This window comes from Drosophila mauritiana, chromosome 2R (assembly GCF_004382145.1).
Source record: "Drosophila mauritiana strain mau12 chromosome 2R, ASM438214v1, whole genome shotgun sequence".
In the NCBI taxonomy this organism is placed as follows: Eukaryota; Metazoa; Arthropoda; class Insecta; order Diptera; family Drosophilidae; genus Drosophila; species Drosophila mauritiana.
Window position 1 is genome coordinate 13068895 of NC_046668.1, and position 26501 is coordinate 13095395.

The following is a 26501-nucleotide window of genomic DNA, read 5'->3' on the forward strand; positions in this document are numbered from 1 at the left end:
GCGAACGAACAGGCAGGATGAATGTGTGGCAAATCCTCATTTCCAGGACCTTTCAGGAGCCCTCCTTGTCAATGCCCGGGCTCCACAATTAAACACTTGCCGGCAGGCTAAACATTTGCATTTAAATAAAAATGCATTGGATTCTGTTGGCACTTTTCATTAGCCATCGCCCTCCTTGGGCCCCCCGGATACCAGGATGCGAGAATGCTAGGATGCCAGGATCCCTCTGTTTGTCTGGCTGCCTGGCGCCCAAAGTGACTTTCAATGTAAACGTCAGAGCTTTGTGCTGTTGACATTTGTGCGCCGCCAGACGACATCGTCACAACATCCTCCGCGACGCAGACGACGGCAACAATTTGCGATAAACATCTCAGCGGCATGCAAATCCCTTTTAGGAATTGCACAGGAGAGCACTCCAACTAAAGAGCTGTGAAAAGCGGGTGGCGCGGGAAGTGGGCAAACTAGGACGAGGGGCGTGGCAGTGCAGCTAAAAGAACCTGGCTGTCTGCCGAGAATTAACCATCAAGGATGCCTGCAAGTTGCGCTCAAGACGAAGACAAAAATCAGATTGGTAATTTGTGAAATCAATTTAATTTCGGTAGCAACAACATCCAAAAGTAATTAAGACTGGATTCAAGCTATATTTGAAATGGAAATTTTGAATTGGTCACCTTTTAAAATGGGTAATCAGGATTGGTAAAAGGCGGCAAGGGCTGAAGGGTCAAACTTTTGTAAATGAACCCATAAACAATGAACGGCAATACACGATGGCCAATTTTGGAGCTTCTTCCTCTACCAGGTGGGCTTCTTATACCGCCTTGATTTCCAAGCTCTTTCAGGAACCGCTAGTTAGTTTTTCTTATGGCGGAAATATGCATACACGTCGCACAAGTTAACCTTCTTCTCGCACTCGCATGGTGGGATGGCCTCGAGCAGTTCCTTCTTGCACTCCGAGAAGCTGGGATACTTGGTGCGGCGCTTCTTGCAGCAGGTGGGAATTCGACCGGCGTCGCAGGAGGGCGGTATCCGGCCATCGCGGCAACCTGGCGTGGGGATCTTGCAGCAGGGCCACTTCCCGATACGCGGCACTTCAATCAGTATCTCGGGCTTTTTCTTCACGTCATCACAGGGCATGGGATCCCAGCGGCACTCGACATCGGATACCCTCGGACACTCGAACTTACGCCGCGGTCTATTCGGATAGCACTTCCTGGCCTTGACAGCCGCCTTGGGTATCATATAGCACTCGCACCAGGTGCGTTGATACTTGCGCGCGGCCTTGTCGCTCGGAGTATAGTGGTCCAGATCCAATGGCATCTCCGATTCCGCACATGGGTCGTCTATGCACTCCATCTTGGGCAACGGTAGCACCGGCGGGTGGCACTTCTTATCGTTGCGACTGGCCGCCTTGTAGCACATTTCGTCTAGCCTCTTGAGTTCCTTCATATGCTCCAAACGCCTGCGCCGCAGATTCATCGTCTTCACTGTGTCGTACGTGCGCTTGATCGTCAGCGATCCCAAGCTGTGCTGCAACAAGAGCGATCGGTGGACGGTCTGCAACACCCCCATCCTAACTGAATTTAACTGGAATTTTGAACGGAAACCAAAACGGAAGCCTGGATTTTTTTGGGAGGCTAAGGTGTTAAGTGTGTTTACCCCTCGAACAACTGTTTACGAATGATTCGAAAGCAAACTGAAAGTGGCTAGGACAGTTGAAGTTTGGTCTCAAGGCCTACTTGATTCAAAATGTATGATATGTAAATAATAAAAAAGAAAATATGTGTCGAGTGCCTCGAATATCAGATACCCGTTACTCGCACTGCCAATAGTCGATCTAAGTAGTAAAGTACCTCTTATTCGACAGTGCCCTTGAGCGCTAACAACAGACCAATCCTAATAAATTAAATGCAATAAATGTAAATATTTTAGAAGTGATCATACGGCAAAGATGTATTTAACCAAAAATTTCGTATCTTCTATTACACTATTAATTTTGATCTGCCTATTGTTGAAGCACCATGAAAGGGTCCACAAATCCAAAGTGTGCCTCCCTTAACACGATTTTCCGCGCGGCTTCAGAGGCTCACAGGGAAGTCGGCGGTTGAGGAGAGCGTGCCGATAGACGAGGCAAGTGGGCGGAACCTCCAGGCAGCGGCACTCGATCGGTCTGCCCTTGTTGAGCTCCTCGTGCTGACACTCGGAGAAGCTGGGATACTGGCATGCGCGACGCCGGCATCTTGTGTGTCTTCGCACCAATTTACAATTGTTAATGGCTGCTGCCGTCGGACACTCGCAGAGCTTGACCTTTGGACAGATGCTAGATTTGGCCTCTTGTAGGCAGGGCATGGGATTGACGGTGAGGCAAGGCGACTTCTTCGGAGTGGCAGCGCACTTTTTGCTTATCACGCGGTATGTGCGCTCAGGAGCAACCTTGCGGCAGCATCGCTTCTGCTTCCGGAAGAAGCACTCCACCCAGTACTGGTCGAACTCGCGGTCCAGAGATTTGCTGGGCTTGTAGTACTTGTCATCCAAACGCACGACCAAATCACAGGGATCTTGGCAATAGGGCTCCGGCTTGTAGGGTATGTCGCAACGACCCCACACACCCAGATACTTGGGATGCAGCTCGGAGAGCTCCTTGTCGGTCTTGCACGGTTTCAGCTGCTTGTAGTATTTGGGAACTTGGACAATGGGCGGTTTGCATTCCGGCTTTTTGGCATTCTGGGGCTCATACTTATCGCACTTCCGCTTTGCTTTATTCTTCTCCGCGCACTTTTCACTGGCGCCATCCGTGTGAGAATGTCTTCGATCCCGGGCGGGCAAACCTGCACCCTTGGGTGGGCTCTGCTCGCACTTCCTGGATTTCTTATTGGCGCACCTATCGTCCGAGTGGGCAAAGCGTCGGTCGACCTGTGACAAAGCCAGAAACTGTGATTTCACCAGTCCCTTCACCTCATTGAGAAGCTGCGGGCGAAGTATGGAACTTTTGGCCAGAAACATAACTAAACGGAGGTTTTGGATTGGAACCGGTGCTGTGGCAGGTTGAGAGACACGAAATTTTGGTCTGTACAGGCGAACGTTCTGCTTTGATCTGACTTACACCAAGGTGCCCAACCCATAGTTGGAAAGAAATCAAGTCCAAGGCCGCCCTGATGGGCTCTATTTCATTTACATTTCAACAGCTACTTCTCTATGGATTCCCAGATTCAAGTGTGTGAGAGAATTCCTCGAACACTGTCGCGAATTGAGACCTTTCCGGGCCACGGACCAAATGGGTTTTCCTTGTTTGTTCTGCAGTTAATTGCGAATGGATTCGATGCCAGCGAATTGCAATGTCCAGCTGCCTTGATTTGCAGGCAAATAACAATAAAGAAAAAATAGACAACGCAACCTTCACTTTACGAATTTTTGCCCCAGCTTGTTTGCAAGTTAAATGCAAACAGAGCGCAGCCAGCCAAAGGACAAAGCCCAACAAAAAAAAAAACAGGAAAATATACATACAAAGCTGCCCCCCTGCGAAAAAAACAACAGAAGTCCACTAGAATAAGTATACGCCGCGTTGGTCGCTGCTCGCTGCTTGCTGTTCTCGGGGCAGTTTTCGCTTTTACGCCGCTATTTTCATTGGAGTCACTGCCGTCCGAGAGTGGCCATGCATGAGGGCTCCCATAAAATTGGGTCAATTGCTGTTAACAATTTGGCAGCGCAATCTTTTGGCCGTTTCGATTTCAAGGCGCTCAGGGGAAAAAAACGAAAAATAGGAAAACACAACGTGGGCCATAAAAAACGAGCACGTACGAGCGAAGCTTTTGGAAAAAAACAATTTCCGCATAGAGTTGTTGGCCAGGAAAAATAGCCGCTGCAATCGGTGCTCCCCCGCGGGAAAACAGGAAAAATCCACGGGTGGGGAGATGAAGCTCAAGTGGCTGGTCGAAAAGTTTGCTGGCCTTTGCGCTAATTAATTAGTGCATTTTGTTTGTAATTCATTTTGCGCGGGCAGGGCTGGCTTAGTTAAAGTTTCCAGGGGAGCGGTTAGTTTCATAAAGCATTGCCCGACTGCCTCCAATTCAAGAGCCCAGGCATCACTTTCCATTTAATCAACTGGGGAAACAGTCGACCCCAATACTTCAGCTCTTGTTGCCTTTGAGTGACTGCCAATGAAGTTACTGCCCCTAAAGCTGAGATGCACTTTAGCCCGCTTCACTGCAGTCGCTCCGCTCTGTGCAAAACTCAGACGACTAAGGAATGATTTCATTTACTTACAATCAATGAAATTGCACTGATGCAATTTTGTTTCGGCCCCAAAATAAACAGGCAAGCGGGTGGAACGGAGCTGGGATCGGGTTGTGGCAATAGGGATTCGCCAGGCAAAAGAAGATGGCGATGGCGAGGCGATGGCTAAAAAGTAACAGTTGCAGTGGGGCAATTGCGGAGGAGAAGCAACTGGGGGTCACCAACAAGCAACTACCAACGAACTGCGTCTGTCACGCTCGCCTGGCAGCCATGGCAGCATTTTGGAGCCAGGAGCAGCTAATGTCTGGCGACAGTTCCCGAATCCCACGAATCCCCATGAATCCCCGTTCCTGTTGCTGGGGTTTCTCATATTGCAGCCAGACACGTAGCCAGTCACTGTGCATTGGGTTCGGGTCGAGACGCAGAGAGATTTGTGAAAGATGTCAGGAACACGCTGCGACAGAGTCGAAAAATGAGCAGGAATCGTAGGCGGAGGTGACTGAGTCTGTTCGCCCAGCAAAGCACTCAACCCGACCAAATCCCTCTGTTTTTCAGCTTCCCCAGCAGCCGAAATGAAGACAAGACCGCCGCTGCACAGCCAAGTGGAAGTAGCTTGAGATCCCAATCTCTGTCCAGGCTGGACATCTCGGTTCAAAACTCATCCATCTATTACAATGATACGCGAAACACGCGACCACAAATGGTCAGTGTGGCCGTCGGCACAGATTCAACGGATATCCTAAATGGGCGCACATCATTCTTATCACTTAGTCGGTCTCAAGGAAGTGAAGTGGAGTTCCCTTCGTTCTACGAAAGCTTTAATCCTACTTTTCTTCCCAAGCTGCCTATCAGAACATATCCCCATATGCTTGGGGCATCAAAAGAGCCTGAGACTTCGAAAAACCAGCCAGCAACTCCACAGCCTAGGCCAATTGAGCCAATATCTGAGGTGCCGTTTGTGGAACCGGCATTTGAGAGAAAATACTCTAGGACCCGTGGACTTAGCAAGGATAATGAGGATGAATATGTTGAGAGCTCAGATGAGGAGTCTCGGATGCTGAGCTTCACTAGCTATACGGATGAATATGATAGGGCAGAACCACTCATTACCAAAACGCAAAAGTTTTATAAAAAGAGTAAGTTATCCTAGCGATGGATTCCTTTTTACGTAAATTTTATTTTATTTTTTATTGCCCTGCAATTGGAATATTATCTAAGCCATTTTCAGCCATTTCCTTGAAGTTGAGGTACCTACCAAATGCATTCCTTGTAGTTAAAACTGTAGCCTTCTTACAGGAGCCCCCTTGATTCCCAAATACGATTCCGAGGATTCATATGTTGTCCTTAAGGAAAACAATCAAAAGGAATCGGGTCTCTCGTTCAATGTAACTACAGTACAGTTGTCCGATACCGCATCGCCGGAATCTTTCAGCGAATACGACGGAAATCGGACGCGGAAGCAATCGTGGGACATGGAAAGTAGAAATTCGAAGGAATCCTTTGACTTTAGCCGTGGTGGAAGACGACTTGGCTCCGGTATGGTTTTTGTAAGTGAGTGAATAGCATTCTTGTGGTGGTGAATTGAGAAACGAATGACGACTCTTGGCATCCACAGATCTATATGGTGATACCACCGGACGGCGGATTCGGCTGGGTAATCATGGTGTTGTCCTTCCTCGCCCAGCTGATAATCGATGGTATAATATTTACCATTGGGGTCTTATTGCCATCTATTGCTCAGGATCTGGATGTCTCCATATCGTCGGTTTCGTTTGTGGCCAGTGTCCAGATTGGTTGCTACTTCACTAGCGGAGCATTTTCTGCCGTCCTGATAAATCGTTTTGGCTTCCGAAAGGTAGCCATCGCTGGGGTCCTGTGTTCTACCACCACAATACTGGCATCCAGTTGGAGCGTCAGCCTGACCATGCTGATCTTCTTTTACAGCGTCCTTGGTAGGTTGATTCTAGATTGCTGTGCGATATTCGATGAATAATAGTACCAGCCTGCGCAGGTGGCATTACGTTGAGCATGATCTGGGCAAGTTCGCAGCTGATCGTGGGCTACTACTTTGAGCGGTACCGTCCGATGGCCAATGGATTTTCCTGCAGCGGTGGCGGGGCGGGCATAGTACTCTTCACGTTCCTCAACAGCTGGCTGGTGCCAATCATCGGATGGAGAAACATGCTGCGGACGCAGGCGGGACTGATAATGTTGATCCTGTTGATGGTGGTCGCCTACGTGGAGGTGGCTCCCACCCAGGTGGGCTTGTACCATTTGCCCGGTTCTTCGGAAACCAGCTCGGATGAGTATTACGGAAACTTCTACGTGCATGACTATTTACGTCAATCCGCGCTGACTGCTGGAAGCAAGAGTATCCTAAGTACATATGAGCCACCCCCCAAAAAGAAAGGATGCGCCAAGTTCTGCCCCTCCTCGAACTGTTGTTGGAGGCGGCGGAAGAAGTCCGAAAATGATGAAGAGCAGAATCTGCTCATCCGCCCGGCGCCCCTGGAGCGGGAGGATCTCTTCTATACGGGTCCCGCCGAGTACGAAAAGCCGCGCAGCACGGAGAACCTCGACGGCAAGGAGTTCCACCTAATGGGATCGGATAAGAACGTAAGTGTTGCATTAAGAATAAAATCGCTTCAATTTAAGAACACCACCACCTTTCACGTAGACCCAGCAAGTGAACTATGGCATCAAGAACATTCATTTGGATGATGAATCCGATAGAGTTTCTAGAGTTCATAAGGAACGAAGATGGTCTAACGAGAATACGAAAAAGCAAAATTCCTGCAGGAATAGCCGGTTTATGCTCACTCTGCTCAAGCTATTCGACTACCGTCTGCTGAAACAGTTTGAGTTCAAGATTCTGGTGGCCTCCGCCTTTCTGTTCCCGATGGGCTTTAATATACCCTTTGTTTACTCGTCTGCACGAACCACGATTCCCATCGAATATGCCCGTATGATCGGTCCCATTATCGGAATTAGTAACCTTGTGATGAGGAACATACTTGGCATCCTCGCTTACAAAAGGCGCACCTGGACCCTCGGACTTTGTGGCTGCGGTCTAGTTTTCGGTGGGTTTTCCGTTTTGATTAGCGCCTTCTACGGAGAGAACTTGATTTGGTTTCAGTTTCTGTACGGCTTCTCCTATGCTGTAGCGCCAGGTGTGTACATTTACTTACCTTACATAAGTTTACAATATTACCTTGTTTCATTTCCATATCATAGCTGTTTATTCCACACTGAGAGGTCTAATATACGTTAAATATCTGGGACTTTCAAAACTGACCAACGCTTTTGGGATTACCTCATTGGCCATGGGAATGGGCGCCTTTATTGGGACTACAATTGCCGGTAAATTGATAGGCATCACGGGAAACTATTCTGCTGCCTTTTGCTTTGCGGGATTATGCCTCGTAATGTCCGGATGTCTGAAACTTCTGCTGCCCGCGCTTATCAAATGTCGCAACAGGATGGCAAAATGAGGAATCGGACTGTTGGAATTGCAATATTTATTGGTTGTCCTGCTTGGAACTCGGGATTGTCTTACAACTAATAGTTTAGGCATTTTTATGACTTTTTTTACTGGTCCTTGTTCCAAATTCTGCATGTAATTGTTAACTGACCAACGTCTTTAACTATTACTTCCTCCTAATTAAAGATTTATTTTCAATATAATTTCAATTCAAGTGAGTTCTTTTTGGGGTTGACTTTTATTGCAATCCATTTTAAGTTATTAGTTAGCTTAGTTTACATCTAATATTAGCTTAGTTGCTGAACAACACACTTTGGCTCCACGCTTATAGGTTCAAGTGTGCTGTGTTTGGTTTTTCATTTGGTTTTGTTTCCATTTTTCCTTGTTTGGGTATGCAAATTTTCACGCTTCTTGTTTACTTTGATTTGCTTTCTAAACTTTGTACGTCTACTGTTCAATGTTTTTTTTTCTTCATTTTTTATATTTTATGATGATTTTTTTTTACATATTATTTAGAGCTAAAGCAACGAAAAAACAATATATAAATCAATGTGAACACATAAACATAAGAATGTTTGAATCGACATCCGCAAGGACGAATGACTCCAATCCTCTGTGTCCTGTGTCTAAATCTTTCTTGTGTTTTTAATATTGTCAGTAGTCTTCCCCATCGTCGCCTCTAACTTAATCCATTTTTAATTGAAGTCTCTGCCGTCTGCGTTAAAACCAATGTCATTTGATAATGTTAAGTTAAATAAAAATCTCCTTGCGGGATGATCCACACTCCTAACGGCCTGGCTGGTCTTTCTTGTTCACACAGAAAAAGCAATTCTTACGCCTTAAATTAAAATTATATTTATATCGCCTGTGCCTCCGCCAAGTGGCTCGTTCATGTGTCGGAATCGGACCTGAAATCGAATCGAACATATGTGTATTTTATTTGTATATACTTGTGGGATGAGTCAAAGAACAAAAAAATATAGCTTATCAATCTATTATGGATTTTTTGTGTTATCTATCTAAAAACAAAAGACTTCCCCTTTTCGATTGCTCGCAATAAAAATCAAATATTTGTGTATATATTTTTTAATAAATGTGCAATTGAATTAAATTCCCATTTAATTAATTAAATGAACTGAAATTGTTTGCAGTGCAAGTCTAATTTGATTGAGTTTTCCGCGGCGGGGCACACTCACCAATTAAAATAGGTCTGCGACCCGTGACAGTTGCGCTCGGTGCCGCACCACTTGGACTGCTGGAGCGCCGGGCACTGTCGTCCGCCCCTCTTGCCGTGCTTTATGACCTTGCGGTAGCGATGCATCTCGCCGACGCCGCAGCTTTTGCTGCAGGCCGTCCACTCGGACCAGTGGCTCACGCGGCAATCACGGCGACGCTGCGCGGAGCTCCGCCTGCGGGTGGCAGCACCACCACCCAACGTACCACCGGCCTTGCCACCACCAACCGCGGATGGTGTCGGGTTGGAGGCGTTTGCATCGCTGGCATCTGCGGCACGCCGATAGCTGCTGGCGATGCTCTGCAGGATCGCATGCTTGTCGTTCTTCGGCACCACACTGACCACCTGACCAGGTGCCGGCTGCAGGCTGTTGTTGCTGCCGTAGCTGCAAGTGCAAAATGTGAAGGGTCATGTTAGGCTTGGATGATAAAATTTGAATTAATAAGACAGCATGTTATTAAATTAGGCAAATTATACTAATTTTACTATACTTGGTGCGAGCCAAGCAGTTACAATATGTAATGTGAATTGATAACATTAGCCATTTAATCCTAAATGTTGTTTCTAAATTAGAGTTTCTTAATTAACGTTATATTTTCGTAATCTTCGAATTGCACAGCATTTTCATTGTAGGGTTTAGCTCAGCTATATATATTCCACCTTCATGATTTGCTTTACTAGAGTAGCTTAACTTGCTGACGCTAAAAGACTGCCACATTACACATACGACCCGTGCGCCTCCGCCTCTTCCATTTTCAAAGGTGTGCTCGCTGGCTGCTCACGTTTGTTATTTCAGCACATCAACTGTGGAAAATTTCAATTTAAATTTGCCTTTTGCCAGCCAGCCCTCGTGCCGTGTTGCTGGCTGACAGACGGAGAGCCCAAAGAGTCCAAAAAGCCCGGAACGCGAAATCGGAGACCCCTATGCCATGGAACCCAAGAGGTTATTTTTTATGTTTCTTTTTTTTTTTTCTTTTTGGAGGAGGACCCACGCGCGAACCACAGTCCCCCGAAGTTCCCATTTCGCAGACGACGTTTGGCTGTGGCGCTGCCTGGCTTCCTTCCTTCCTGCCTTCCTTCCTGGGCAACTTCCGTGTTTTGTTTCCTGCAGTTTTTCGTTTATTTGCATACACACGCCGCGTGCAAAATCGCGCAAATAATAATAAAAAATCAAAAGGCAGACGAACAGGCACAGAAACTCAACTCTGGCGAGCAAAACGGGGCGGCGGTTGGAGGAGCGCAAATAAATTGGCAAAAATATTGAAATACCCAGAGAAGGCGCCGAGCGCCATGGGCCCAACGAAAATAATGAGGAAAATTCTCAAATTGAAATTACATACAGCATTTTCCATACTCAAATTCCCTTTTCCTTTTGCCTCGGCCTGCCTGCCTGGAGTTTCTGTCGACTTTTCTTCCTGGGAACATGGAAGTTATTAGCGACAATTTGCTTCGATCATGTTCACGGCAATTACCGTTAGATGAGCACATCAAAATGTATTAAGTAAAAGTTGTTTGAGGCGCAATTTGCATTTCCTGTGCTCGACAAACTGACTGTGAGTCAGCCTTTGGACATGTGACGATGAAATTGCTCTCCGGCCCGAAGTGAATTAGTTTTCCCAATCGGAAAGCTATGGCAAATTGATATTAATATTATAATTGGTTTGCTCAAATTGCATACTTAAAACATACAATTGTTTGAAATTTGTCATGCTTCAATGTGATTATTTAATATTTGCATCGGTCGAATGCAATGGGAAAATCGTCAGGGGAGCAGTTAATTATATTTACGCAATCGGTGGAAACATACAATTATGGTTTGCATTCATTTTATTAATACTTTCATTGGTTCACACTTCAAAAATTAAAATAACACACTTGACAATGATTTTTGATAGCATTAATATGTCTTTTAAGCCATTTTCAAATTGAATCGAACATGATCTGTGGGCTTTTCTATGAGTTAACTATTTTATTTTACTTATTTAAGGCATATATATACACGTAGTGAATAATTCTATACAGCAGCACAGTTTTTCATTTCCTATTTTCCGTCAGAGAATCGTGCAGCAGAAAACCTCTCCCTGCGGCTGGGCATACACAGTGGCCACCGGAGCCTGGCCACCCACCACAACGGTGGGCCGTGGCGGTGGCATCACGACCATGGGCGGTGGGGGTGGTGCTCCGACGATCACTGTTGGTGGCGGTGGTGCAACCACCACGGGTGGCGGAGCAAAGCCGATGCCCACGCCGATGGGCGGCGGACGCGGTGGTCCGCCGATATTGATGCCGACATTCACTCGGGGTGGCGGTGGTCCGTAGGCGATTCCGGGACCCCGTGGAGGTGGTCCTCCGTATCCGCGTCCTGGGGGTGGCATCTCGACCGATGGCTAACTACTGACTGACTGACTGACCAGCACTTTCGGGTCGATTGGGGTTCTTGAGTTGGCCACTTATCTACGCTATTTCCTCGAGTGTCCGCCGGTAATTAACTATCAATTACTGTGATTTTTTGGGGGGCTTCTGTTTTCCCTGATTAGATATGCGATAGGCGGAGCTTACATTCCCAGGCTGATAAGAAAAACACCCAGTTAGTTATTGATAAGATTTCTAAGGTATGATATGGTTTGGTACTGATTCACTTGCCTTGGGGAAAGCCCCTGACCTCTGCTTTAGGAAATGATGCATTTACACTGGCAACATCTACGCTTCGGTGGTTCGGTGGGTTTATCTCGTTTTTGGATCGGTGGTGACTGGTTCGTTTCCGGCTTTCCCTGCTCCTGCTGCTGTCCATCAGCCAGTGCCGCACTTAGGGAATAACGCTTGCCAAATTTGTCGCTGTTTTGCTCGGACACTTCACCCACTAAGACAGTTCCGATGGGTGTGACAGGTTGTATGATCTCTTCCGTGACTTCAATAACCTCAGTGACTTGGCCATTGTTTGCGGACTCCACAACCACTTCCCTTTCCACCACTTCTACGAATGGGGGATCGTCGATGACCAGATCAGTTAGAATGAAATTATTAAGTGTCTTCGCTGGTGGCTTGAAGGGTGGAGATGGTACTGGTGTGACATCCACTGACTCCACAATCACCTCCGATGGAATCGGATTCGACGGTGGTATTATGAGTTTCAGTGCTGGGCTTGGTGGCGGTGTAGGAGTTGGAGTTACCTCCACTGATTCCACAACCACCGCCGTTTCGGCTAAGCTGGGTCTGGGGAGGAAACCCACTTCAATGGGCCTCTGGGGTGGGGGACTACTTGGTGGAGTATTAACTGGTGTAACTTCAATAATCTCCACATAAGCCTCGGCTTCGCTCAATCTTTCCACTTCCACTATTGGACTATGAGGTGCCGTGTTATAAGGGGTGACTTCTTCCACCTCCACGTAATCATCAGGTACGATTAGGCTCTCTCTGGAAATGAAGGGAAATTGTTCGGGTGGAGGCGATGATGTTGGTGTAACCTCAAGTGATTCCACAACCAGTTCTTGAACCAAACTTGCACGGGGCATATAATCGGTTGTCACTATGGATTGACGTGGAGGATCGGGTACGACTTCTACTTCTTCGACAATTGTTTCAACTACTCCTCCTTGGGGTGCATATCCATTTTGTATTGGCGGTAGCACAGATTCTTTGATTTCAATATCCTCTACAAATGTTTCTACAAAACCTGTTTGAGGAACAATGTCGATTTGCTGGGGAGGTTGATAAGGAGGAGTAACCTGTTCGACTTCTATATTCTCCACGATCGATTCTACGAATCCTGAACGAGGAGGATAGCTGAGCGGAAGAGGTGGTCGCATTGGAGGTTCAACTTCTTCCGTGACATCTATACGTTCCACTACCGACTCCACAAATCCAGTTTGTGCTGGAGCCGGAGCTTGTGTATCCACTATTTCTGTGACTTCTATGTTTTCCACTATCGATTCTACTAGACCACTCTGAGTGACCACATCACTTGGAAGTGCAGGCTGTGGGGGATCAACCTCATTAGTGACTTCAATGTTTTCTACAATGGATTCCACGAAACCAGATCGAGGTAGATTATCAATTTGTGTTGATGGTCTTAATGTGGGTTCCACTTCCGTAGTTACTTCTATAGTTTCTATTATTGATTCCACATTGCCTGCCTGAGGAGTATAGTCATTTTCAGTGGGTAGCAGGAATGGGGAATCTTCCGTTTCTATGACTTGTATGTTTTCCACCGCAGACTCGACAAAGCCTGCAGGAACAACACTTTGATCCGATATTTGCAGGACAGGTTGAGATGGTGGGACTTCTATATTTTCAATAATCGATTCCACATAGACTGGTTCAGAGTCAAAGCCATCAACTGGAAGCAGAAATGGAGAATCATCTACTTCTGTCGAGACTTCAATGTTTTCCACAATGGACTCATCAGTATCGAATCCATTGGCAGGGAGAAGAAAAGGAGAATCAGCATCTATATTTTCCACAATCGATTTCACTTCAACATTTCCGGGAATATAACCACTCTGAACAGGAGCGTCATCCTTTACCACTTCGATATCCTCCACCAAAGTCTCCACCAAACCTGACCGAGGATAATAACTCTTTTGAGGTGGAACCAGTGAAGAATTAGATGCTGCAGCAACTTCTATATTCTCCACAATTCTGGCCACAAATCCCGGCTGCGGAATAAACTCCGGCTCTTGTTGAATTTGAGCGGGAACGATGACCTCGACACTCTCGACAATAGTTTCCGTTGGCTTTAGATTGATTCTAGGAATGTAACCTGTTGGTGGCAGTGGAGGATCCACCGATTCCACCACCACATCTGTTTGCACCAATTCTGCGATGGGTGAAAGTGGGGGCTGTTGAGCCACTGGGAAGAATCCTGTCTGCACTTGTAGTGCAGGTGGTGCATACGGTGGTGGGTCCAATTGATCAATTATTATTTCCTCCTCCACCACTCTAGTGTGCTTCTGGGTTTCCCTAATAGACTCCTTTGTCTCCGATTGCCAAACAACAGTGGTGAATTCATCGGAAGCTGAAGTAGTATCCATATTCTCCTCTACATCGACAACCTCGTTATCCGGGGAGAGATCTAGATCAGTGGAGGGATTGGGTGAGGACTGGTTCCAAAAGGCCTGGGGTTCCCACACCACATTGAGACCCACCTCTTCAGTGGGGGTCAGGAATGGTGGTGAGGTTTGCGGCAGGGGTGGTGGTGGAGAAGTCCTTTGCTTGTGATGGTGATGCTTCCTTGATTTCGGTGCATTCTCCACAAGAATCACTTCCTCTGTCGCCACAACTTCAACATTCTCCTGCCTTTCGTGGTGATGGTGATGTCTGTGATGGTGATGATGGTGACGGTGCTTCGGTGCTACAGATCCATCGATATTCACAATCTCGATGGTCTCCTGGACGGAGCCACTGCTCGTGGCTATTGTTTCTATCGTTTCATTCACACTCCTCTCCTCCACGATTGTCGTTTTCATTTTGTCGATAATTATTCCGTCTCGTTTTCGTTTGGGCCATTAACTGAAACCCCAAATGCTTTGTTCGGCCCATTTATACTCGGTGTTTATGTCATGGGAAATGTATTTTCATGCGTTAAATCCTTGTACAGATAAGATAGTTACTATATCTAAGCAATGCGGCAACTATTTGTCTTCGACCCCGCCTGTTGTGGTTCAGTCTCTGGAAATTGTTAAGGTTTATGTTAAGGTTGATCGCATTTAGACAGCGAATTCCATATGCTCACTGGTCGAATTCTTCTGCTGGCTATGTTCCCGATTCTGATTCTTGCGACGCTGATTGTGGGCTGCACTACCTGCGATTACGGTGAAGGTGGCTGGCGGAATTCCGGACATGTTGCTGGCACTTAACTCTTTGCCCGATTGCCGGCAATTCCTCTACTTTTATAGGCCACCCGCGACATGGCATTCGATAAGATAGTAATTACTTTCAAACTGGTCCGAGTATTCCGCACATTTGGCAGCCCCAACTGATATCCGTCGGGGTCTCCGGCCTTTGTTTCCAACCCTGTCAGAGTGCCAGGAAAAGTGGGGTCAGTCGACAACGCCCACTCGCAGGCTCTTGGCACTCGAACACGTCCCGCTGGCTGGTGGGGATTGTCATTAAATATGCAGGTTACCAGTGCCAATGGTGCCAAAATCCACTCCAGCAGCTTTGGCCAAAAGTGGCACGAAAATAGACAGCGAGCGCTGAAGGGAATGCGGATGAGGATGTAGATGTGGATGTGGATGAGACTGGAACTGTTAGCAGGGATTAGTTGTAGTTTCTCCCCGACCGGAGTTTTGTGAGATCCGAGGAATTGGGCGGCTTTTTAAAGATGCAGCATTACCCAGGTACGTGCCACTCGGGTGACTCTCCCTCGGCTCTTTCGGTCTTTAGTTCTGGGCCACACCCGACGCCTCCAAAGTGGTGTAATGTGCTTTGAAGTGTGCCAGAAAGCTGTTTTCCCTTGCCTTCCAACCAAAACCACCCACCAACCCACTTGCTTGTTTTTCCAACAGCTCGGGGCTTGGCACGTTGCTTTAAATATGTGAATGCATATGTAGACGGAGGAGTGTTGAAAGTAGTTGGTCTTGAGTTAGTGGAAAGCACTCTACGCATATGTTAAATAGGGCCAATTGAAGCGCTCTCTGCACTCCAAAACAGATTACGTATACGAAACGTGCCATTTAAGGCTTACACTTGGCCTGAAACAGTTAAAGCTGTCGAATGGCAACGGTTTCTAGTTTTCAGGTATTCTCAGCAGTCTGGCAATGGGTAGTGGCGAGGAAACTCGGCGATATCTATTAATTAATCATTTGTTTTTGTCAATCGATACTTAAAAGATAACCAATTTTCGTCGTGTTTATAATGGGCTCTACAGAATGACTCGTTTTACTTATTTTGGAGGCTTATCATTCGACCTAGAGACCGGAAAGCCTTGAACTATTAAGCTAAAAAATGCTTACATATAAACCATATTAATATCTATAAAACTATATTCCACTTATTTTAATACAAATAGAGTTAAAAAATGGTAAATTGTAAAGCCAACTGAAAATCCCTTTGACTCAAAATTGTTTGCTAACCCAAAATGTTGCATAATGCGAATTGCAATATCAAAAAGTTTGCAACTCCAACATAAGCTTATTTGGTTGACTTTTATTAGTGTTAGTTTGTGGAATATTTACGCTATTAAAAGTTTATCTTTAGCTAAATTACATTTCTACAATATGCTCTTCATTTTCCTTTAATTTTTTCTCAGCGCTTTTAGCATAGCTTATGGCACATTTGGAGCACTTACATGGGATTCATTTTGGCCAACAGCTGGGACCGGATGCGCTGCCTCTCGTCGTCGTTCTGCTGCAACTGCTGCTGTTCCGTTTGTCGCTCCCGTTCGATGCTGGCGGACAACTCGTTGTTCATCTCCACGTGATTGTGCTCCGCGTCCAGGTGGGTCTGGGTCTGGACCGTCTCGTACTTGCGATCGTCCTCGGCAATGTTGAACACCTCGCTCAGCTCGTACTCCTTCAGCTGCAAATAGGATGCCCAAGGGGGCGGAATGTTAGTCCCTCGGTTCCAGACACATGTGCGGCATATTAATTTACGGGGATTATGTGCCCGGCATCAGCAACTCCGTGTACAGGATGCGGAATGCCGAGCAACCAAGGACCGGGAGTACAGGTGCTCTTAACGCGCTGCTAATTTCAATTTGTGGCAAATATTGACACAGCCACAGGGGGACCAGCAGCGGTATGAAATGGCCACGAAACTCTATGGAATCTGAGGGTATTAAACGCCAGTCTAGATTTGCTTGGGATTTGCTCTTTTTGCAAAAACTAGTCTTAGTGAGCATTTAAAAGCACAGAAGAGCCAACAAAACCAAGACGACTTTAAGTTCTTCTTCTAACATACAATCAATCCACCGACCAAAGTGTCCTTCGCACCCATATTCCCCACAACCCACTGACACTTCGAGGGTATGAAAAACTTTGTTTGGTGCGCTGTCGCGCATTTTAATTTATTTGTTTGGGCCGCTGTCATTTTCCTTATACAATACGCATTGTTATTGTAGACCCCTCCGCTTTTTTTGCTGGCTTATCTTGGTCTACCTTTTGGTACCTACATTCTACATTCTGCAAATGCGTCGACAGCGGCGCCAGAAACCACAATGAAAAAATACAAAAAAAATAAAAAAGAAATCTAAGGCACTACAAAAAAAAACACAAGCGAAAAAATCCAGGAAAAAAAATCAAAACAATGGCGGAGAGACGCGTGTTGCTTTAGTGGCATTAAAATACACAATAATCCAGCACACACAAAAAGCTAGAGCGCGGGAGGGGAAGGGGGGGGGGGTGGCGGCTGGAAAAACTGTGAAATTCCTTGTGGATTACCCAGACGGCGAGTGAAAACCCTCAGCATTCCCGGCTGCCGAGATTACGTGCCTTTTGCCATTCACTAAATGACACACAAATATTCCAGCAATTCGGTCTCGAGCCTCAGAATTTAAGAATTTAACTACCCAACTACCCCTTGGCTGTTGGGCGATTCGGAGGAAGCAAATCAACACATAATTACACCAGGACCTTGGACATGTGCTGGCCATAAAATAACGCATATAAGTAAATAACTTTCCATTCTGTTGGCCATAAACAAAAGTCGGCAGCCTTGGGCGTTTTGGACACTAATAAAATGACAGGCTTTTCGTTTAGCCAATGCGAACTTTCTTTGCCCTGGGGAAGCAGTTTTGAGGAAAACATAAAGGTCTGCTTAGCACTTAAGGCGCAATTTTTAGATGGTAAATATAATAAACTTTAGCTAAGGCCTAATTGGATTTTATAATAAATTCGGATATTTCCTTAGAACTTGCAAACAATAAAATCAATTCCAAGCTAAATTGGTAATAATTAATGTAACTAGCAGCTAAATCGGTTAATAATGTATGCCTGCTTGAATTCTTATACCAGCGTATACCACACAGCTAATGTAGCCTACCAAAAACGCACACCAAAAGAGTAGTGGCTTCAACACGCCCACTCCGAGAAAAGCCTAGAAAATAAAACTAAAATTAGTAGTGTCAAAAAGGCGTTACAATAATACGAGCTGCATGGCGAGCAGCAGCAACAAATAAAGAATAATGACCGCACGTACAGTGGGCAGCCACGCCCACTCGCCCATGTCCACGTAGCAATTGCCCCTTCTATATATATATATCTATACATAAAGTGCCCCTGCGAAATAAACTATGCAAACGTAGTCGAAACATCTGGCGATGGACTGGCCAAAAAGGGGGAGAAATTGGGGAGCAATGGAGGAGCAATGGGGGAGCACAGGGGGAGCAATGGGGGAGCAATAGGGGAGCAATGGACGTGAAGCCCGAGGCATAAATTTTATGTGCGCTTCCTTGGGCCACACATAAAAGCAATTTTGATGAGCGACCCAAGGCATTGTAGCCGTAAGTGCGCCACTTTCTGGATGTCTTGGATGTCCAGCAATATAATTACAATGCTCCAATAGCCACCCGTCCTGCTCTGACTCTGGCTATTGCCATTTCGCTCTGTTTGGGGCGTTTTTACTGCCGTCGAGGGTTCTTTGTTGCAGCGCCGTTTGGCTGAGGTCCTTTGGCTTTGTCCTTTGTGTCTGGCGGGCCTAATGGATTGGCATTTATTAAGGAGTGCAGAATAATGTTTATTGCAGCGCTTGAAAACAATGGCACAAACGGCTGTGCCGCCTCCATAAGGATAATGCAGGACATGTTTCGGTGTTTCCATCAGCAACGGATATTTTCCCCTGTGCTTAGAATAATTGAACCACGTTTATTTTCAATTATATAATGTGCAGTCATAAATTCATAATTTGCATATATTTTTTAGTCGAGTTTTTATATAACTAATTTTCGTTATAAAACTCAGCTAATATCGCTATTAGCTTGCAAATAATTAGCATAGCTACAAATTCCAATTCAATATCTCCTTTATATGCACATTAAAATCAACTATGAAATACTATTAAAATGGTAATAAATTTCAAAACGCGATTATTTCAATAACCTCATTTTCTGGCGCCATCATTTTAAATTCAATAACATTTTCAAAAATATTTACCAATTTTATAGAATTTGAAATAATTTCCATAACTGTCATATTTAATCCCATGAATTATAATTCGACACCTATTTAAGCTAATTGCTCACATTCAATGGCCCCCAAATGTGTGCTATAAAAAGCCATAAAATTAATTTCTATGCCCGTGACTGTCAAACTGCTTTAATTTGTTTACATTTGCTCTTAGCACATTTCTGCATGCCCCGTGGTATTCTGGCCCAAATAATTATAAGGTAATTATCATTATTTCCGGTATTTTTTCCGTTGGCCATTTCGTATTTCGTGCGTACCGTTTTTTCCTCGCGATCCAAGCTGTGAACTCAACTGATTTATAAAGCGCATTAACACGCAGCCAAGGGAATACGCCCTTTACACGCACACCATCTCGCACTCACACACACAGATATACCAACACACACACAGAGACACGCACAGCCATTACACATGTTTGCATGGCGAGAAAAGTGGCTGGTTTGTTTATGTGTGTGCGTTTGTGCGAATGTGGTAGACGCTGTTGACGCCATTGTAATGCTAATGGCTCATTAGCACTTTGATTTTTTCGCACTGGTTTTTTCTTTTTTTTTTTGGTTTTTTTGGAAAAAGTCATTAGGGTGGCCCGCGTGGTGTGAATTGTTGGGAAAAAGGCATTTCGACTGCTAATTTGCTGTTAATTAACTTGTTTAACCTTTTCCATTTGCAGCGGGAATTCGGGGATCCGGGGATCGTTTGGCGTCCACTCACCTTGATAAACTGGAACGTGGCGATGGGCGGCAATCGCTTGCTCTTCGGATAATAAAAGCTACCCGCAGGATGTCCAGGATAACGCGAGGTGATCCGATAGATGACGCCCTGAGGTGCTGTTGGCCAGTTGGGCGCCGTGAAGGTAAAGCCATTATCCGTGCCCGCATCCAAAGGATCCAGCTCAACGGTCACCGTATCGATCCAGGAGCCACCCACGCAGAGCTAAAAGATGTGGGTATTCAAAGAAGTTTTAGGTAACTGCGAAAGCATTTTTGTTAAATTCTTAAAGCGATTGTGCTTAAAATCATAAATGTAAATTTTAAGCCACAAAGGAATGTAATATGATGAACAGAGGGCCTCAGGCCAAAATTACTTGCAACTCTTAATTGACTTAAGTAATGTCTGGCCAGAGAAATAGAAAAAAAGTGAGCTAATTATAACTTAATAAATTAAAAAATTAAAACGAACAAAAAACACCTTGGTAAAATATTTACACACTTGAAAAGAAGACTTTTTCATTTTGTTTTAGTTAATTAATTAATTGGGCTTAATTTACTGAAATTTCAAATTAGCAAATTCTTGGCAATATGCAAGTGCCTTCTCGTTCACTGTTTAAATTATTTTGATGAATCAAACTCAAATAAAGACTTCAAAATCATAAAAATTGTTGACGTATTCAAATCCACAACATATGCCAAAAGTGCTAGTTCTTGAAATCCCCCTATGAATTGTGGAAAAATAGCTCCTCCAATAGATGCAACAATCGAACAGAAATTTCATCGGTGTGATTTTCTGTGATTTTGTGGCTTATGCTCTCACCTCGAACGAATCCACGCCGATGAACCAGTCCGGCGAGGGAACAATGCGTGTCATTAGCGAGACCAGACTGTGATTGCTGTCGACAAACACTTTTGCCTCACTGCGTCCGGCGCCCATCGGAATCGCCGGCATGCTGAACTCATCGAACACGCTGCGCTCGGCGGTGGTGCCACCACTACCACCACTAGTGGGTGTGGCTGTGGATGCGGCTGTGGTGTTGAAACTAGTGGTGCCGCTGCTGCCGCTGCTGATCCCACCTGATGGGGATTTGCCCGTCTGCATCTGCGACTGCAGCTGCATCTGGACCTGCTGCTGCTCGCCGGCATTGCTGTCCAGCAGATCCGTTCGGCCCGATTCCGCAAACTGTTTGACAGCCGCCGTCGCCGGTTGTCCGATGTGGTACAGTGCATAGTTGGCATTGTGGGTGCGACCTGCGGGCGAAAAAGATGGGAAACGGGAGAACGGAGCTCATCAGTGGCGAGTCATTAAAATTTAATGAGCTTTTCGAAGCCAAACAGAAAGAAATGCTGAAAATTTGCAAATATTTGCAATTTAGCAGCTGGTTGTCACTTGCCATTCTCTGCGTTCAAGATTCACCGAGTGCTTTTCAACTGTTTGAAATGGTGTCAACTTAAGTGGCAGATTACGTATACGCAACGTTTGCGCGTCGAATTAAAGCGACACTTTTTCAGCCAAAGTGCTGAGTGTTAAATGGTTGCCATGGGAATTGCAGCTGGGTGCGGTATGGGAAATTGGGAAAATACTTAATCGGTTGTAAAAGTGTGGTAAAATTGAAGGGAGTGGAAGTGTGGCAAGGTGACAGGGGAAAATGCACAAAAAGCTGATGTGAAGTACTTTAAATTAAGGGAAACGAGTGACTTGACAGTGATAAGGATAATATATAACTATAGTTAGATGAAAATAAATAAAAAAGCTAACTAGAAATAGTTTAAATAGCATATAGTTATATGTTTGCCTTTTAATTTATTACTCTTTTTCCGTCAGCTATTTACTTTAACCTATTTTTTTAATAAAAACTTCATCATGAAAGCGCCCCGTCTCTTTGATTTGCACCTGGATAAAGTTTTTTTTTTTCACCAGCAAACTTCCGTCCTATATTTATCTCTTTGCCTTTCGCCAAGACCGCAAGTAATTTAAAACTGCTGCGCTCCAATTCGCGCTGGGCCTCAAAGTCATCTGGGTGTCACATGAACACCCACCCAGCCGCGAAACAACCCACAGAGCAGCATGGAGCAACTATGGAGCGCCACCTAGACTAGGGTCCGGGGTCTAGGGTCTAGATTCTCCTCGGCTGCAGTGGCCTTTGATGTTGGGGCTGCGGTTTTTTGTTTGCATGGTCCTTCGAGGCGGATCTCGGGAAGTCGGCCTCATCGAGTAGCCTCAACAGCATCGCAACGGCTCTCCGTCGGCTCTTATTTGTCTTCAATTAACATTGCAACATGCCACTTGTGCCACTTTTTCCCCTTTGTCCGCTTTCATCTGCCATTTCATTCTGAGATATTTTTCTTTTGCGCTTTTTTATTTCGTTTCGTTTCCTTTCCGCTTTTGCTGTGCTGCCGGCTTATTTATTAGTTTTCCCCGCTCTCTGCGGACGCATTTTTAATTTGCAAGTTTTGCTGCGAGTGTAAGACGACGGACTTCTTTGACAACAGGCCGTGACGATGATGGCGTCGACGACTAATGAATGACTAAACTACAAAGCATATTTCTGCCTTTTCAACTTTGCCGCTGGCTTTCATCACAGCCGTTTCCATTTTTACCCTCCACTCTGGAAACTATGTCAAATGAAATATTATTTATTCGCTGGCATAGTTTCCTCCACCTGGGTGGCACTCTGGGTAATTGACAAGCTCTGTAGCCGACTCTCGGGTCACTGCTGTCAAATGGATTGGGGAAAAATGTGGCCGAAAATGGTGCGAGGGCGTCTGCTGGAGAATTTCTGAAAAGTTTCTGGCCATTTTAGCAGATTTTCCAGCATGGCGACGAACGGAGAAATCGAGCTAATAAATTGACTCTGGAAAACTGTGTCAAATATGCCAAACAAGTTTCCATGTTTTGCTACATACAACATTTTCAATTTGCATACATAGAAGACAAATCAATAGGTGAATAATTAGGACAACAGTAGAAACTCTGTAACTTCAAGCGACATAAATTAACTCTTTTTTTTTTTTTTTATTAATTTATTTATTAAGGCATACGGGGAAGTCTTGGAGCCCCTTTGTGTCCTTCTTATCTATTAATTCAGCCCATTTGGGCTCGCCGGCTAACTATAGTTAGCTTTTTCAAATTTACAGTAATTTTACTACAATTACAAACCAATCACATATAACAAATAGGATTTAAGATAAGCGTCAGCTTCTGCTGACCCTTGTCAAAGGAGATCGGGTAATGAGATCCCTCGGTTGCCTTCTGTTGAGCCTCCTTGGTGGGCGAGATCTGTTTAGAGCGCTGGCCAGCCGATTTCTGTGGCGCTCCAGCCTGTCATGGTATCTGCTCGAGTGCTGGTTTATTTCGTCAAATACCGTTGCGAGTTTCAGATCTCTGTGCAGGGTGGTGTTTCGCACAAACCACTGGCAGCCGGTGATGAGTCTTGCTACCTTATTTTGAATAGCCTGGATCCTTTTGATGTGGCTCTCGCATGCCAAGCCCCAGATTTGGCACCCACACTTCCAGTTTGGTGCTAAGATCTGTTTGTAAATTGTCAGCTTGTTGGATAGCTTCGCACCTTGGCACGTAGGCGTTTTCTGATGTCGGTCACATGCTTGGCAAATGTGAGTCTGCGATCCAGAATTCCAGATTCGGTTGTGGTACGGGGGCTTCCTCGATGTAGACGGGCGTTGGCGTTCTCCGCTTTAAAGTATAGCAGACGTTGTTGGATTTACTGCTATTGATGCCAATGCTCCAACGTCTTACCCATTCCGAGAACCGGTATGCAAAGTCCTGGATACCATCGGCTGCGTCGTGCTCGCATCGGGTCCTGTAGGTGACGCACACGTCATCGGCAAATGTGGCCAACATTGACTTCCCGTTAAGGCTTACATCCGGCTGCGGCATGTCGTGGCTATACAGGCAACAACTTTGTCTTTAGCACAACTTAAAATAGTTCTTTAAATTATATCATATCAGCAATTTTGCAATGCATTCCATCGTCTGTGGCGTTCCTCGGACGCCATCCGGCGGTATCGACTTTTTTGCGATTTTGATAGATCCTTCCACGCCACCGCTGCCTTTGAAATGATAACTCTTATCCAAGAGGTAGGCAACAAAGACCAGAAAAATACCTTTATCGGGAAATCCCTACATTATATATGTATGTGGCCAATTATCGTAAGAGAAATCGTGGCTTAAGGATTTAAGCTTTTCTTTCTTGAGATAATATGCCACAAATATAAAGTAGGGGTTCCCGATACAGGCATTTTGCCGTTCTTTGTTGCCTGTCTCTTGGATAAGAGTTATCATTTCAAAGGCAGCGGTGGCGTGGAAGGATCTATCAAAATCTCAAAAAAATCGATACTGCAAGAAGGCGAGCGAGGAATGCCACGGCCGATGGAATGCATTGAAAAATTGCTGATATGATATGAATTAAAGAACTATTTTAAGTTGTGCTAAAGACAAAGTAAGATAAGCCAACTGTGAATCAAATGTATATTCAGAATGTGCTAGGAAATGAATTTAAATTTTGTTTCAGTAAGACATCAAACTGTGACCTTGAAATTGTTAACTCTGATTTTATAAGATGAGAAACGTATATATTTTTAATAAGTTAAAAATTACCCCTAAACTTTAATTTTAAAAAAAAGTGTATAGAAACATATATAAAGTGCATGGGAATAGAATATTATACCCATGAAGAATTCTATCTGTAAGCTGACAAGTCTCGAAAAGCAACAGGATTTGCCTGTTCTACACAGCAATAAAGGTCAGCAGACCACAGCTGTTCACCTTCAGCTGCTTTCGCTTTCCCAGACAAATCCACAAAATAGAATGTACATATACATACATACATATATAAACCAAACGCAACGGTCAATCAATTACAGAATGGCCACAGAATAAGCATAATAAATTTGCAATTAAATGCTTAAATTGTGCAAATGGTTTCCCGATATGGTGACGCGGTTTGAGTTCCCATGTCCCCCACATCTGTGGGGCGGAATTTCCGGGGCGTCCAAATAAATGGGCGCTGTAAAAACAACCATTTCTGGGTTATTGCGATGGATGGTGGGGGCGTAATTAATGCTTAATTATGCACATTAAAAGCCAAAAACAGCCACGAAGCTGCCGGAAATTACTGCCAAGCAGGACTCACGGCACGGCACGTAATATAAATGCATGCCACGTATGCTCCATAAATTTCAGTTAGCATTCGAATGAAAAGACATTGCGCATACGCCCCGTTGGCCCCGCAAACTTAGGAGTATGGTTTGGCCTGGCTCGATTCTCTGCGCTCTGTGTGTCTGATCATATCATAATTGAAAATCGGCAACCTTGCCCGAGCATAACAACATTGATACACAATATCTAAATAGTGCAATCTGGCAGCTGGCCAAAAGCAACTGTTATGACTCACGGTGAAAATACCCTGCTCTAGCGTATTGCTTTTTAATTGGCAGAAAAATATGCTCCGGGCGGGCGGTATTAATATATGTATAAATCCAACCAATATGACACACATTTCATTCAATTTATGACGCACAGCTGACACACATTTCCCACACTATCTCACCCACATGCATACACACACACACTCACACAGGTTTTTCTGTGCGAAAAATGAATTACGATTCGTCGCGTTTTTTCTGGGCGCTTGTTTTCGTTTGGCTGGATGCTCAATTTCCTGCGATTTCCGTCACGAAAAAATTTAATTATAGGCAATAAATTTGAATTTAATAGCCGAGGCATTAAGTCGCCGCCGGCACAGGCATTGTCTCTCGCGCTCGAAAAACACAGTAAAAGAACTGAGAAACTCAAATAAGAGAAGGAAAGTACACATAAATAAGCCAGGCGAAGAAGGATTAACGCAGCAATATCATGGCCAGAGAGGAAAGCGGGAAAACTGTGAGGAAAAGCCGGTGAAATGGGTGTGTCAGCACGTGTGCTGTTTGATGGAATGCTATATGTGTGGCTACGGTTATATCCGATGCTTAAATGTTAAGCTCCGAGCAAGTCAGGCTCCACAGCTGAAATTCATCCAAGCTTAATTCTCCGCCGGGGAAAATGAATAACGTTCTGCTCAAATATCCCGGTGTTTTTCCGAAGTGATGGAATTAACTCAAATATACCTTAATATATTCATATATAATGATGAATAAGTTTAATTAGATGCCAGGTGGAGAAGTTGATTGATATACACCACTGGTTTGATCTAAAATTACCTGGATATCCAGCCTATTGCCCGCTCTAAACAACCTATATCTATCTATAATCATCCTGGATTCAGCTGGCCGCTAATTAAAAATTCATTTTTCCCATTCCCAGCGATTGTCTGTTATTTGCCTTTCTACTCACACAGCGCACTTAATTATGTATGTCAAATTTAATTGGCTTGTCAGTCCAGGCAAATAGGAAAATCCGAAACGTCGACGGCCACGCTATTAATAGATTACAGCCAAAAAAAAAAATAGAAATGAGCCACAGGAAAATGGCATAGAAACGCACACCTGGCGTATACGTAATGCATGTGCTTAATATAAATTGCTTTATACACACGCGAATATCACTTTCCGCTAAATAAATATTTGCTTTTTACCTAATTTCGCCCGGCTCACATGGCGTATAACGTCTGAATTTTAAAGCAGCACAAAAGCAGCAGCAGAGGGAGATCCAAAAATCTGACATTGTCAGATGTCAGAAGCTGCAGCTCCTGCCTTAAGACACATCTAGG

General features: G+C 44.9%; 6 protein-coding genes across 10 annotated transcripts in view; 1 reads left to right on the plus strand and 5 right to left on the minus strand.

The window, feature by feature from the left end:
• Positions 1-572: 572 nt before the first annotated feature.
• Positions 573-1678, minus strand: LOC117138126. Its single transcript, XM_033299990.1, has one exon. It carries the CDS (start codon positions 1567-1569, stop codon positions 850-852), a length of 720 nt encoding a protein of 239 aa, XP_033155881.1. The 5' UTR covers positions 1570-1678; the 3' UTR covers positions 573-849.
• Positions 1679-1915: 237 nt separating this feature from the next.
• On the minus strand, positions 1916-3095 carry LOC117138090. Its single transcript, XM_033299939.1, has one exon. The coding sequence runs from the start codon at positions 2998-3000 to the stop codon at positions 2053-2055; it is 948 nt and encodes a 315-aa protein (XP_033155830.1). The 5' UTR covers positions 3001-3095; the 3' UTR covers positions 1916-2052.
• Positions 3096-4678: 1583 nt separating this feature from the next.
• Positions 4679-7882, plus strand: LOC117135929 (monocarboxylate transporter 9). Of its 5 annotated transcripts, none has more exons than XM_033296497.1 (7): positions 4679-4725; positions 4786-5366; positions 5527-5777; positions 5846-6182; positions 6227-6846; positions 6908-7400; positions 7465-7882. In XM_033296497.1, the coding sequence occupies exons 1-7, from the start codon at positions 4703-4705 to the stop codon at positions 7719-7721; spliced, it is 2562 nt and encodes an 853-aa protein (XP_033152388.1). In that variant the 5' UTR covers positions 4679-4702; the 3' UTR covers positions 7722-7882. The 5 variants fall into 5 exon arrangements, with proteins under 5 accessions (XP_033152388.1, XP_033152389.1, XP_033152390.1 ...); XM_033296498.1 differs by having other exon boundaries at positions 6233-6846; XM_033296499.1 differs by having other exon boundaries at positions 6242-6846.
• Positions 7883-7930: 48 nt separating this feature from the next.
• The window catches only part of LOC117135931, a 50672-nt gene continuing 32101 nt past the window's right edge, over positions 7931-26501 (minus strand). Inside the window, exons 2-6 of the mRNA XM_033296504.1 lie at positions 20594-21024; positions 19775-19996; positions 16234-16463; positions 8908-9330; positions 7931-8619 (exon numbers count right to left, since the gene is read on the minus strand). Coding sequence (XP_033152395.1) covers positions 8601-8619; positions 8908-9330; positions 16234-16463; positions 19775-19996; positions 20594-21024 — 1325 coding nt within the window. The 3' untranslated portion in view covers positions 7931-8600. The remainder of the gene's footprint in view (positions 8620-8907; positions 9331-16233; positions 16464-19774; positions 19997-20593; positions 21025-26501) is intronic.
• Positions 10779-11495, minus strand: LOC117135932 (neural Wiskott-Aldrich syndrome protein). Its single transcript, XM_033296505.1, has one exon. It carries the CDS (start codon positions 11318-11320, stop codon positions 10997-10999), a length of 324 nt encoding a protein of 107 aa, XP_033152396.1. The 5' UTR covers positions 11321-11495; the 3' UTR covers positions 10779-10996.
• Positions 11445-14431, minus strand: LOC117135930 (titin). The gene is made up of 2 exons (XM_033296503.1): positions 11589-14431; positions 11445-11513 (listed from the first exon to the last, which is right to left on the minus strand). The coding sequence occupies exon 1, from the start codon at positions 14408-14410 to the stop codon at positions 11615-11617; it is 2796 nt and encodes a 931-aa protein (XP_033152394.1). The 5' UTR covers positions 14411-14431; the 3' UTR covers positions 11445-11513; positions 11589-11614.